The 15,400-nt window shown below is 40.2% G+C and overlaps 1 protein-coding gene across 1 annotated transcript; it reads left to right on the top strand.

The window, feature by feature from the left end:
* The first annotated feature begins 1,151 nt into the window (after window positions 1–1,151).
* On the top strand, window positions 1,152–8,959 carry LOC139645080 (spermatogenesis-associated serine-rich protein 1). The gene is given in 5 exon segments (XM_071520684.1): window positions 1,152–1,210; window positions 5,155–5,279; window positions 6,918–7,064; window positions 7,602–7,725; window positions 8,824–8,959. Coding segments are annotated over 5 exon segments (591 nt in total).
* Window positions 8,960–15,400: the final 6,441 nt, after the last annotated feature.

Genomic DNA, 15,400 nt, shown 5'->3' with positions numbered 1-15,400 from the left:
TATCACATTGCCAGATAATAATTCAGTCATCAGTCATTGCTCCAGTTGTACCAAGAAATTTAGTGGATATAGCTATAAGCGGATTTGTAAATTATGGTTGCAAATTATATTGTATGCAGACTTTTTCATTGCTCAAGAGGTGATTTCCTCTCCATAGGTGCTATTACCATTCGCTACCAAGCAATTAGTTACGTTTAACTTTTACAAAATAATGGATTGACCACTGCATGCATTAAAGGCTGCAAAAAGAGAGGAAGACATCAAGTCCAGAATTAGGCTACCAAGAGTGGCACACAAAATGAGCCCAGCCAAATGACCATGAAATAGGTCTATCATACCAAAAAGTGATAATTTGGCTTTGAAAAAAAATAAAGAAATCCAGACACATTCCATTGATGACTTCAAAGAAACCCTTTACTAGGATTTAGTAGGCTAAGACACTGATCTCTTGGCGCCACCGTCTGACTCTTTGAAAGATTGCCTGCAATTGCATGTAATTGACATAGCCTCATATTGTCGAAATTAAGACTTAATCACAAAACTTGTACTAGACAACTTGCAAACATTCCTGCCTTTAATATTTTATGTGGTAAACACAGAGCATTTCAGTGGTGGCTTATTCTGGCTGGCACTATTAGGCTAGAGTAGACAGTTTTCACACCAAGTTGTCTATTATTTGTGATTGAGTCTTTCTTTGTGCACTTTTGGCAGGCTATGGCATCTTGCTCATGCTCATGTTTCAATGAATATATGATGTGAAAACGACGTTTTTGGGGGGGAAAGTATTGGCATTACTGGGGAGAAAATCTTGGGTGCTTTATTTTGAAAGTTGTGACCGGAAGTTCAATATCTATTCTGTCTACCTTGACGCTGGAAGTTTGTCTCCTAGCAACAGCTTGTGACAGCTTGAGGCATCTGTGTGTATGGCGAAAGGGCTAAGTTTGGCTGCATGGTGCTTTTGAGTACTCCGTTATTACAAAAGAAATGTATTAATAGAACAATTTCCAAAATATCGACCGTTGACGGTTGACGTTCGGTCCGTAAAGGCAGACTTCCGTGCGTAACTTAAATCGTAAAAACCTGAATGAACCATCGCCCTTCGGCCAACAGCAGCCTGATTACCTGCTAGTTAGGCTATTACTAATTCATCTATGGAGGGTTTACAAGACTACAGACCGCACATTGGACACATCAGACCCAACCTGACAGAGTAAGTAGCATACAGCAGGGGTTCACAACATTTTTAGTTTCAAGGACCCCCCCAATAGACTCAAGTTACTGACATTTCTAAGATTTTGACCCAGGAACCCCCATGTGGCAAGATATTTGTCGTTGGTTTAATTTCTAGTGAATTACATTACAGTTAAATTAGACTGAGTTGAGATGAGTTTGAGTTTATTAGTATTCATGCTGACAGTTAACTGAATAGAAGCAGAATTTACATTAATAACAAATATAAATATATCTATACATGATTGTCCTTCATAAAAATGTAAAACTACACATATCTATGTACACACATGCACCCATTCATTCATACTCATACATACGCATTTACAAAATACAACCATACACTTACATACAACCATGCATACATTTTGAAATGCCATAAAAAGAACAGCAATATACAACACAAAACAAACAAACAAAAACAAAAACAGACCCCAAAGACTTCATATCCATCTTTTGTTCCGTTCAGTTCTGTATTGTACAGTCTGACTGCTGTAGGCAGGGTTGCTGCTTTCAGCCTGTTTGTTCTGTACTGGACATTTGTAAAACTGTTGCTGTTCTGTAGCAGTCTGTTTGTATCGTCTGCTCCTGCACCCTCTCCAGTAGTGCAGCCTGGCTTTTATTGCACCCCACCGGAAGGACACTGCCATACTCCAGACACGGCCTGACCACAGCAGTGTAGATGGTAACCAGGTCCTCGCAGGGTAGGCCGTGTCTGGCTAGAACAGTCAGGAAGTGCAGCCGTTTAGAGGCTTTCCTCACTACCTGTTCTATGTGAGTGTCCCCGCTGAGGTCAGAGTCCAGGTGAAAGCCTAGGTACTTGGTGGTGGTCACGACCGGGACTTCCTGTCCCCCGAGAAACAGAGGAGCAGGTGGGTTTCTGGAGAAGCAGATTTCTCCATTGAGCAGCATATTGTTTGAAGCAGCCCATTTATCCAGCTGCTGGGCTTCCATCGCCATTGAGGTGTCACTATCAGTGTTTGTTACGGGGATGGCCCGAGACAGTCCTGTCGTCAGCGTACCCAATGTCCATTGTGATGTCAAAGACAGTCTTTCGAGTGGACATGTGTAGGAGGAAGAGGTATGGTGAGACCACGCCTCCTTGGGGGACCCCAGATGTAACCTCTGACCAAGGTCTGTAAGTGCCATTTGCCATCACCCTCTGCCTTCTTCCAGTCATGTAGCTGTGTACTCAGGTTAAAAGTCTAGGGCACAGCTCTATGTTGGCCAGATGTTGCAGCAGCTGGGCATGGTCCACCAATCAATCAAAGGCCTTAGACATGTCAGCCAGCAGTACCCTCACCATTGTTTGCTGTTTTGCATCTGTAGCCACTAACCAAGAATGTGTGGCTTTAACAAGGGCAGTTGTGGTGCTAGACCTAGGGAGGTAGGCATGCTGGTTCTTACATTCAGACATCACTGTTGGCATCAGTTTATTCATGATGAATCTTTCCTGTATTTTTCCCAAGCATGAGGTTAATGAGATGGATCTCCAGTCACTAGGACTGTTCCTCACAAACTGTCCCCATAAACCACTTCATCTTTTGCTGTAAACCACTCTGCTGAAATACAATTATGAGAAGTGTTGACTTACAGACATCATGTTTATTCATCAACTTTCATCAAAATCTGCACATAGAAATGTGTGCCACTATTTGTACAGTACGTACAGTACTTCATTGTGAGTATAGGGATGTAACTCTAGATCTGAATTTAAGAGACACTTTTTGATAATGGACAATTTTAGTCCATTACTTTCTTCTACTTGGTGCTTGCCACATTGTGGTGAAAAATGAAACTTTACCAAAATAAGAATAATGAAAAAGATATTCCAACAAGTAAAGGGCCAGTTTACAATTGAATTAATTGTTTTTACATCCTTTTTACACGGTCCAGCTGGGCCTGTTTGGAAACTTTCTCTTTAGCTTTTATGTTTTTTTTTTCCTAGTTAATTTTGATAGTTTGGACCAGGTGGCGTGGCAGCTAGCGAACGCGGTTCGTTGAAGAGCTGGTGCTTCGTACGAAGAGGCGCAGTTCATGTCCCGCTGAAGCTAGCCTGCCAGCTGCTCCAAAGGTGCGGTCTGGAGGTTAGCGATGGCAGTTCGTTGAAGAGCTGGTGGTTGGTACGAAGAGACGCAAACCCGCCACCCAGTCCAAACTATCAAAATTAACTAGAAAAAAAAAAGCTTTACTAGCTTTATCAGGGGCTCCAGGGAACGTGATGGGTGCTGCTGCTGCAGCAGTACTTTTTAGCCAGGTGGTATTAGTCAGGAGTGGCAAGCAACAACACTGCTGCTGCTGCTGCTACTACAGCTGCTGCAGCAGTATAGTCATAATATAATGAGAGATATTGTAAATTAGCATTAAAGATATCTCTCATATGACCAACCAAAATGCTAATTAAAGATATATTTTATTACATTATGACTAGTCAAAATGCTAATTTAAGACATTTTACGCAAAAGACGCGTGAACCGTCAATTTTATTGAACATTTGGGGGGGAACGCGTCCGCCCTTCCCCCCCGCCGATTACACCTATGACAAGTAGGCTACTCAATGAACTGACTGAACTCCAAATTGCCATCTTATTCCTTCTCGAGCCGGCTACTTCATGTAAAAGCTTGCTGGTACAATGCTTAAGCCTGTCAGTCGGCCCTCCTGTGATGTTACAGCAAATTGCTGCAGTGCAGCTTTTCATTCTTGTCCTCGAGCAGCTGAGATCCTCTTCATCCTCATCACACACACTCCTCACTCCAGACAAGTCACTCCAGGACTTGTCTTTGTCACAGTGACACTTAACCACTATGCTGTCACAGTGTTATTCCCCCAATAGAAATGGCATTATGGCAGCGCTGTGGGCCGCTTTATGAGTCATCAAGCAGTTGTTATGTCAAAGTGTCAAGGAGAGACAGACAGGAAGCCTGAAAGGAAGAGAGACAGACAGGCAGAGACAGACAGAGACAGAAGGACTGAGGAGTCTGCACAGCAACTAGTGATTCAGTGGATTACAGATACAGTGCTGCATCATTGCTCAGCACTTTCTGACCGCCCTTGTTTGTCTTCTTATGTGTTGAAGTCACATTTCATGATACCGCATCTGAAATCAGACTGGAATATTCTTAACAGAGCACAGCGTGGTTCAGTCAGACGCTGAGAAGATATCTGTTGGTGGTCTTTATTTACACACTCATAACCCTTTTTAATCTTTATCAAGGGAGGCTTTGCTGAGCACACAAGCTCTGCTTCACATTCATACAGATACACACACATTCACTGCTGCTCTGCTTCAGCTGTAGCATTTACCATGCTGCCTATATGTATACAGTGATTAAATCTTGAATGTCAATTTTGTATGTATGTTATGTGTCTTGTACAATCCTTCTGCCTTGTATGTGAGGTCCTGTATGTGAGGCAGTTGTGGAAAAAGTACTCAGATCTTTTACTGAAGTGAAAGTAGCAAAACCATAATTGAAAAATACTTAATTAAAAGTAAAAGTTCTGCATTCAAAAGTTTACTTAAGTAAAATGATAGAAGTATTAGCAGTAAAATGTACTTAAGTATCAAAAGTAAAAGTACTCATTCTGAAGAACAGTCCCTTTCAGAATTAAATTATTGATGCATTAAATTATAAGAAGTATTTTAATGTTAGAGGTCTAACTGTTCCATATACTGTTGTGTAGTTTAAACTCTAAAAATGCAACATATCTTATGAAAACCTTATTCTGCAAAGTCACTAGTAACTCCAGCCATCAGATAAATGTAGTGGAGTAAAAAGTACAATATTTCCCTCTGAAATGTAGTGGAGTAAAAGTACAAAATGGAAATACTCAAGTGCCGGTATCTCAATCTTGTACTTAAGTGCAGTACTTGAGTAAATTTACTTAGTTACTTTCCAACTCTGATGTCACTTTTGACCCCTCAGGTGTGATCTTGATTGGCGGTCTGGACGCCGCTGGCTGCCCTCGCCGCGGTACAGCGATGCCCCCCATCCCCACATTAAAGACGCCAAGTTCCCCGAGAGCATCCGCCTCCTGAGGCCTTTCCCACGTGAGTAGTGTTGTTATAGAGAGCGTTCACTCTGAAACAACTTCTTTTTAGTCCACACAACTTCATAGTCACTCAGGAGCCGCCAACCTTCAGTATCAGCTGCTTTGGGGATTCATTGTCACCGCCGACAAGCTATGGCAATGTATGTGTCAACATTCAATTTCAAGTTCAATATCTTTTCTTGTCCCAAAGGGAAATTGGTTATGCAGTCAGGTGAATACAAATGTAAAAACAACATGGAAGAAACACTGTAGATAAAAATGTAAAAACGACATGGAAGAAACACTGTAGATAAAAACCAAACATGTAAACATATAACCATCAGAATCCCTAAAATAAGATACTTTATCATTCATAAAACTGTCCGGTGCAAAAATGTAAAAGAGCAACATTGCTGTTTCTACCGTTTTTTGGGGATGCAGCACAGCCAGAAATTGGCGTTGGACTCGGCATTTCATTGGACTAGGCATTTCATTGGTGTTGCATAGCAACTAAAAATCCTTTTAGTCCAATCAAGAAGCTTTTCCCTCAGAGTTTTCTAATCGTTATTTATCCAAAGCAGGGTTTTACTGAGCTGTGCTCCTTTTCAGGACCACCAGTCACACCTGGGAGTTGTCCAGTAAAACCAAGCTTCAGCTTTTGGCCACTGACCAGCCTCACTGGAGCAGTTTGGGGTTAATGGCCTGACCTCAATAGGAGCAGCTGGAGGAGGAGAGTGTTATTCATTCTCTTTACAGGCGCAGATTTTCCCCAGCCTGTGAAGGGATTTGAACCAATGACCCTCTGCGCACTCTCAGGGGGTTTTGGGGGCATTCAAGCCAGTGTAACAGCGAGCTACTGATGCATCCTTGAGCAAACCACTAAATCCCTACCAGCTCCAGGTGTGTAGTGCAGCTGACCCTGACCCTTGACCTTTGGGAAATCAATATAGTTTCACAAAACCCCTTCTCCCGCTGCCTCGGGGATACTGACATATATCGACACCTCGGAGGCTGTATTTGTTAGCATTTATTAGCAATGTTAGCACAAGCCAAAGGGGCTCAAAGCCATTTGTATGAAAAATCACGTACAGTAAAGTGCATTTCAAGCTGTTTTCTGTTTTACAGCATGATTTACGACAAGGAACAACTTAAATATTACGGCTTCCTTTCAAAGCCTTCTTGACATCCAGTTCACGATAAATCAGATAGGCTTCCTATAAACCTGTATTTATCCCTTCAGACAAGAATAGTTTTTAATCCTTAAGGTTTATTATTCTGTCTATATAATCACCCATCTTTTGAACTGTTACTGCTGGGCTGGCGTCTCTCTGGTCCCTGGTGTGATAGAAAGGCAGGGGCAACTCACTTCATACCTTGGGCCATTTGGCTGTTTAACCAAGGACCTTCCCTCTTCCCACTCCTGGGACTCAGCTATATCTACTACTGCATGCCCTTGGAACATGCTCAAGTATACTGATATCTTTATATATCCTGCATTGTATGTCTGTTGTATTCTTGCTATGAAGTGTGTGAACTGATCCTGTTTGAATGTTTGTACCTCAGGAATAAATGATGTGTTGTTATGTTGTGTTGTGGGTTGTGGTTAGTGTTGGGTTAGATTTGTATTGGATTCAGTTGAATATCTTGTAATGTGTAGAAGCTAACATGGAGTCTAAGGAGGAGTGGGTGTTTTACCCCGGACTGAGCCAGCGGCGGGTTCAGACCGTCCGTGCTGAGGAGCCTCGTTCTGGGCAGGACTCCCCACTTCAAACCACTGAAGTCTTCATGGCCAGGAAAAAACATAGTAAGTCTAAAATGCAGCTATTTAGTATTTAAATATTTTGAAACAAGCCACTACTTCAGAGAACATCTACAGATGGTTAGAGTGTTATACAGTACATTGTAATACACAGCAGAAATCTCCATCTTAACGACTAATCCTGAATTCAGTCTAAAAATATTTTTCTTCTTTAAACAAGCGAAAAAAATCTGCTAATTTGGGTGTGATAATTTGTTTCCAAACAAACAGCAGTATCTTGAAATAAGGCAAATCCCTCTATGTGTTTAAAGATAAAATTATGGAAACAAGTTATCTCAGCACATTCACAGATACATTTTTAATTTGTGTTTGAACCAAACTAAGAATTTAAGATTGAATACATGAATAAATCACATGTTGAGATTTCTGGCAGTGTACAGTTCCAAGTGTACTGACCTCAAGTAAGTAACTGCATATCTATCTATCTATCTATCTATCTATCTATCTATCTATCTATCTATCTATCTATCTATCTATCTCTGCTGTCAATGTGTTACTCAGGCTCTTTAACCTGCCATGCAGTAACTGGTGCCAGACCGTACCGCTCCCCTGAGTACAGCCCCGGCTTCCACAAGTTAGGCTCCACATTACCTCGCAGCACCTTTGGGTGAGAAACCATTTTTCTGAACAGTTTTCCCATAGGTTAGTAAGGGTTATTACATTATGCTATATCTTGAAGCTTGGGTAGACCTTAAAATTACCAAAATTACCAAGACAGGACAGGTACACAACAAAATAGTAACAAAATTGTTTGTAATTGCAATTTAATTAGACTGTTTTCATTTAATTATCCATAATTACAGTGTAACCAGACAATACTGTATAGCCTGTTATGTCAGTTGATGTACAGCTAATATCACTATTGCAAGAAAGAGGGAGACTGCACAGCAAATTGTATAGATTGAAGTGTTGTTTGTCCACTCATTTGTTTGTTTGGCTGTTCAAAACGATCTAAAAGTATTAAATTAACTCGGGTGTGGGCTTACAGAAATACTGCCATTAGTGTTGATTTTGTGAATATGGGATCTGTAATGTAATGCATTTGACCAGCAGATGGGGCAATTGTCTTTTTTTTATCATTGAAGTGGAAGGGAAAAGCAGGACACCAGCATATGATTTCACATATGACAGTGTTTTGTGTTATGATTGCCCTGTGAAGTGTGGAAACCAACAGTTTTACAACCAAACTGCTGACAGACAAATGATGCTCTTTACAGGACGATGTCAAATATCAAAACAGACACCTTCATTCCTCTCCAGGCTTCTGCCAACACCCGGTGAGTGGGAAACAAATAAATAAACAAATATTCTGTAATTTCATGGGCCTGGATCCCAATCTGAAAGCCCAACAGTTAATATATTTTATGCATCTCCAGACACACACTTCCTCAACAGCAAAATGTGAGCAGCAGTTCAGAGCATTGCTATTCTCCTTTGGGATTAAGCCTTTAGAGGCAAAACTGGCCCAAAACCAATTTTACTTTTATTTTATTTTAATTGTATTGTATACTTTCATTCTCAGTCAATTTGGTGAAGCAGGAAATATTGATGTTGTAAACAAATAAAAGATGCTGTAACGAGGAATGCAAAAGCAGTAAAATAAAACACACATCAGAAGATAAACGAGATCAATTTCAAAGATGCAAAGTACAATACATTTTAAAACACTTAAATCATAAATCCAATTTTCTTGAATGAGAAAACACTCCTCAAACTGCTCATGTTGTATTGCCTTTATTTGCAGCGTGCCCTATTTAGAGAAAAAGAGGCTCCGGGACAAACAAGGGGAGATACAGGAAGTGAAGCAGCTGGAGGAGTGGAAACCCGCTGCAGCCATCTTTACTACAGTGCTGGAGGGATTAGACACGAAAGCAAGCTAACACATCAGCAAAGCACTATAGTGTTGTTACTGTGCATTGTTTTTGTTGTTGTTATCAATACATCGTAAGAAACCTGCATTTTTTACAGATTTAGTACAGCAACTAATTGCGAAAATACACTTCTTCCATCTTACTAAATCATTACTTATAGGACTTGCTCAGTGTTAATAGGATTTTCTTTAACATGCAGCCTGATTTGTTGATGGTCTCTGCTCAGCATCTTGTTCAGGAATTCATCTGAAATGTATTTCTCTATGATGAAAAATTGCAGCCTCTTGCAAAATGGAAATCACAAGTCGATATTATAACTGTAATTTGTCCATTTATCTGTCTGTCTAGCTATCAATCATCCATCCATCTCTCCAGCTGGTGTCTATTTTCACTTGCTTACTTCATTCAGGGTAGATCCTACTCACACAGACAGGCAAGTGTGTAACATACCTGTACCATACTTAGTAATTGAGTAGATGTAGTAGTAACTTAGTTTTGAATCTTATGCCATACTGTAGGAGAAAATGTTTTTTACAGGCCCTAGTAAAGAAAAGCATTGGGACGCCTGTTTATTCTATCAGGTTTTCCTAATTAAGAGTTTGTAATTAGGCAGCAGGAGTGGTTCAATTGATCACAGTTTCATCTCAGACAGAGCAGGAAAGCATCCTGTTGATGGCAGCTTTAATAAAAACAAATCTTCCGTTGTGGTTGTAGTACTGAACATGGGCGGACTCTGAAAACCTTCCTGTCTCGAGTCAGTGGCTGAACCCATGCACTGTCAGCACTTCAGCTGTAATGCAGATTCAAATGACCGCGTTTGCGATTGCATTGTTATCGGGCCCCTATGCAATCATTATTCATAGATGGGCTGCAGTGGCTTCATTTGCTCTGGTATTACATACTGTGCTATATATCTGCATATCAATTTCCACACGGTGAACACTGCAGCTCTTCCACTCCTTGTGCATGGAGGGATAAATGCTGTTATTATTTGAGGTAATAGCTCTTGCTTTGGAACAATAGCCACAGGCATGAAATTGTTTTCCCCGTACGTGAGTCTTTAGAAGCGTGCGCCTCCACCTCCTGCTAGAGTCACTTATTCTCTCTGTTGATTCTGTAGCACCTGCTCTTCTGTTTTGGATTCATAATTTCCTCAGTGGATGTGTTTGACAGCTGATAACCCACGTGCGCAGATAGATACCTCCTGGAGGCTTACTGTGAAAGCAGATGAACACATGCACACACACGGGGATACACACACACACATACACACACACACACACAGATGGGCAAACACACACACATATGTATGTAGGTGTTTGTATGTGTATGACTGAGAAGGAGAATGTATGAGGCCTACTATACACACATTCTCTTCATACATGCACATATACTCAATCTCCCTCTCTCTCTTTCTCACTAACATACACACTTTCTTTCTCCAACTCTTTATCTTTTGCACTTCTGTAACCCCATTCTGTAGCAGTCACATGTTTTTGACTGATGTTATCCGATGTATTGTCATTGTGTTATTTTAAAGCCTGTCTGCAAACCAAATTTCTGCTAGAGGGACAATATAGGTTAAGTTAAAGTTTACCCAACTCACTCCTAAAGTGCAAAAGTCAAATTGCAGATCACATGATACAGTGCATATTCAACTTTTTTGGTTGCATGGTGCTGGTGAGGGAAGTGCTAACTGTTAAGTATACCTGCTAGTAGCCAACAGCAAATGACCATTGGTTACACTTTCATATAAACCACACACACACACACACACACACATGTCCCTCCACCACCTGAGAGAGCCGTGTATAGTACACATCAGGGTTATAGTGGCCTTAAAGTGGCCGATATTGGCCTTTCAAAAAAAATCTATGTCATGTCAGGTGGTGTCAGTCTGTAAAACCTGTAGTGGAACCTGCTTCACTCTGCCTTAAGGAACTGTTAACCTACTAAAAAGCATTTCATTAGTCTGGGTTTCAGTGGAGAGTTTTAGTGTCCCATGATGTTTTAAATTCTGTTTCAGAGGTTTTTTCCACCCTGCAAACAATGCAAATCTGGGGGAAACACTGCATTTTTTGGCGTGGAAATGTTCACATTTAAATGTACAGAATACTGGTGCAAAATATCAACTTCTTCAATCCAAAAATATCGGTTTTGGTTTTGGGCTTTCAAAATCCAGTATCGGTCCAACCCTAGTACACATGCACACACTTTACCCCAAGCGAACACGTACATGCAGACACTCCAATCCCGTCCCCAGCAGGAGTGTCTTGGTGCCGGTGGTGTTGGCGTCCGACTGGGAAGGCAACATGGCGGCTGCATGGCGATACCTTATCTAGCAGGCCCAGGCTCTGTACTTGATTGCCGCTGCACCTCCGCAACCGCCTCTAATTACATGCAAATCTTCAGGAGGGTTTGGAGGAATGGAGTAGACGGACCTTTGTGTGTGTGTGTGTGTGTGTTTGTGCATGTGCATCTCAACTATTTCAGTTTCTGTGTTGTTGAGTTAGATCGAATTGCATGTGCTTCTTATTTTTGCTTTAAAGCTACATTAGGCAACTTCACACTTTGGCGGCCCCCAGTGGCTGTGGAAGATAACTTTGATTTTTTTTTAAAGTTTGTAGGACTTCATTACCCAGAAATCATGTAATGCGAACCTGCAGACCTAAATTTATTCTTCTTACTGGCTGGTAGAGGTGGAGATGGCAAAAAAAAACTTTCCCAACAGGTTCAACCATCATTGAGAGTCCAGCTTTCTCTGGACGCAGTGCTTGCTTTGCTTGCTGCTGTTTAAGAAAAAGTTTTTTACATAAAAATCTTGCCCAGTGTAACTTTAAGTGTAAAATAATTCCCTCATCCAGGTGTTTGCTTCTACATGTTCAGCAGGAATCATCTCCTTTCTGATATACAGTAGACAAACTGAGGATGATCAATAAAGATGTATGATGCCTAAGGACAGCTGAGGTATTACTCTCTCTCCTTGTCTGTCTCTGTCTCTCTCTTTCTCTCATTCTCTCTTTGCCTGTTGACATTTAAAGGGATGACCTTATGGACGACAGGACATTTAACACTCCCGACATTCATTAAGAGGAATGGGATGCTCAGTCAAGAATCACAAAGCTCCCAGGATTAGCTTTAAGACATCCGTGGTACAGAGGAAATGACAAATCCCGGGCAACAATGGCGGAGCGGGCAACATCAGCTGACAGGATTCTCTCCTTGTCCAGTTTTGACCTGGCAGCAAATATCATTAGAGTTATATGGTGTTGATTTCAATCTGCATTTTAGTTTCACCACTATAGACTTATAAATGTAGAGTCAGAATATTTTATTTTAGCTAAGTGAATTATGCGTTGGAACTTTTTTCACAAATTTATGACCAAGTAAATTGATGGTTTATGGTTGCTTCTTATTTTCCTTTGCGCTCACTGGCATTGTACTAAAGGTAATCTATCGAATTACTGGCTACTCATTTTAAAAATGGCGCCACAAAGCAACACAGGATATTAATGTGGATTATATTGCAAAGTCCATTGCTCAAACATATAGTGGGTGCGTGACTGGAATGTTTTTCTCATTCAGATCTGATGCCATGAGTTCATATCATCATAAATATCAAGGCACATTATTTAAGGAATATCGATCTGAAAGTTTTCCCCATGCTTGCTGAACCACTGCTGCACTTTGGCTCAAATTGCAAAAAATCAGGTTTTGCTCTCTTTTCAGCTGTGAAGAGTTATGGTCTGGCACTTAGCAGGATGAGAGAAAACATAGTAATTCCACTGTGTAACACTCAAGAAAGAATTGTCAGCAGTATTAATGCAGGATATAGACACAGGATAAATGCATGGAGGGGGTTCCTTCCCAGTGGCAACTTCTGTACAATGCACCTTTAATCACCTTCACCTTTCATCTGGAATAATTGAAAATTTGTACCATAACTGCTACTGATATAACCAAGACTGTTGATCTGTGTTTCCCATGACTCCAGCAAGGTAACGGTAGAAGAACCAGCTCTGTGTCAGAGATTGGAGTAGTAATTCTGTTTTATTTCCTTGGTTCGAGGGCCTTGAGGCTTATTGATTAATCATTATCACAACATTGATCTGTCTACATCACAGAAACAACCAGCACAGCACTAAGGATGGGTCTAATGCAACGCTGCTACCAAGGGGGGACTTAACCCCAGATTGAATGTTTGTCATGCTAATCATTTAAATATTTAAATATATTTTGCTATGTTTTTCCATGTCATTGGCACCTTGTGTGACTAGAAAAAGTCCACTGAGCGTCACTGTGGTCTAACTAGAACTAGTCTCCTTTCACATGTGGTGTTGGGGAAGAGTTGATCATGTAACAGGGTTACAGTAATCTGAAAAATAGTAATAGTAATTTTAATCACTCATAATTACTGTACCTGTAACTGTCATTTAGATGTGAAATTAGACATGAACAATATTTTACACATCTTGAAATAGTGGCTAATATCAGGTATAGATGATGACAGCAACATGACTCAAATCACCATCTCTAAATTTGAGTAAATGTGTTTTATTGCATGTTATTTCTACATAAGTTTCAGTTATTTTTGAGCCAAGTCACTAAAAATAACTGAAATAAGTAAACATGCTACTGTGTTTGTGTATTCCACTGGATTACATCACTGTCTAATATTCACTGTGACCTGCTTTGCTTTGCCTACTGTCTACTTACTTACTACGGCCTGTTTCCAGGTGTGAACAAGATTTCTTCACTCTGCTATCACAAAGTGCAAGGAAAGATCTTATTATTATTATGCTTATTCAGTTCCACTTTACAACATTTGAAAAACAATGTGCAGCAGTGTTGACTGCAGTACTAATGCTAAATAGGTGCAGAAAAGATCCAGGACTCTGCCAAGTCTACACCTGAAGCGTTACTGCTATTGATAGCACTTTAACATTACAGGTGGAGCCCTCCCCACCCAGCCTACACTGATGCCTGATGCTGTGAAAAAGTCAAAAGTCAAAGCTTGCACACTCTAATATGCTCCCATAGTGTTTCAGTGCTGTATTGTCAATATATTTTAAAAGACCAAGGTAGTATAGTATAAGAACTCCATGCTTGCGGTTCTTCACTACTGTAGACTGAGCTGTAAACGTATGGAAAAATGTAGAAAATTTATTTTACCATTTCCAGGTTTTGAATGAGAATTGACGAAAAGTTGGGAAAAGAATGGAAACAAAACTGTGGTCGACTCCCAATACACATTTGTCAGTACAGCGTCTCATGCTGTGATATACTGCATGTTGTTGTGATGATTAATCTTAATCAATCTAGATTAATTGAACACTGACCGAAACATCAAATCCAGTGAAGAAATGTAGGAAGAAAATACTATAAAGGGAAACCTGTAGGAGTCCTGTATATATAATTGCTGCCAGATGTTCCCGTGTTTTATCCAGTGGAAAGGTTGTACTTGGTCCAGATGGTTTTATGATGATCACAGCGTCTGCTGAGAAAATACAATTCTTCATCTTCTACCTTCATTATTAGACTTTGATCTGTTCCTGAGAGGTATTTCAAGAAGCAGCTTTACACACTTACCAGATAACTGTGAAAAATAACTGTCTTTGGCGTTTTGAATAATTTGTTTCAGTAAATTAAACTTGGATATTAGCTCCTATAGGACTTTGCCATATTTCGGTCATATGAACCACTGATTTTCCATTATGATCAACATTTGAGAGGCTACTTCATGATGTTTTTAGTATTATTAACTGAGTAGTCCTGCTTTTTTGAATATCCCACTGCCATGCTGCAGACCTAGGTAAAAAATATGACCTTCAGTTCTTGGACTACATGAAATGTGCATGGTTCATGTGCTAGAGCATTATTTACTTGATAGACCTCTTATTTAATGTATTTCAAATATAGCCCCTCCACATCTGGAATAGTCTCAACGCTGAATGATTACAAATACTTTTGCTTGTTATGGAAGGGAATGCATCCCATAGATCTGAGAGAAACTGCATAATGTAGGTCAAATATTTTTGGTGGATTTATTTGACCTAGACTCTGCTGGTCCACACCAAGTGCAAGTAACAGTACCAGCCAAATCCATGTTAAGCTGTGATTTATGAAAAGGTTTCACATCAAAAATCTGTTGGCATTCATTTTCTCCACTTTTTTGGAGAGATTCAAAATATTTTTTTTTTTATGTAATATTTTTTATCATATTACCTTTAAATGGTAATATATTCGATTAAGGATAACACCAACAGCCATTTGGTGGACACTTTTAACCAGAGTGTCTTACAAAACCACAAGTGCATATACAGTATTTTTAGCAAAGGTCCCCCAGTGGGAGTCGCGCTCCTCACCCTGTCAGTGTCATTCTCTATCCACTGAGCAATATGGGACCAAGAACATTGTCAAAGAACATTTTTATTTAAGTCCCCAAACGCC

The sequence above is a fragment of the Centroberyx affinis genome, unplaced genomic scaffold (genome assembly GCF_046629955.1).
Source record: "Centroberyx affinis isolate AG114_WGS23_722 - 3 ecotype Tasmania unplaced genomic scaffold, CSIRO-AGI_Caff_v1 ptg000820l_1, whole genome shotgun sequence".
Taxonomy (NCBI): Eukaryota; Metazoa; Chordata; class Actinopteri; order Beryciformes; family Berycidae; genus Centroberyx; species Centroberyx affinis.
This window is presented reverse-complemented; position numbering and strand designations above follow the sequence as displayed.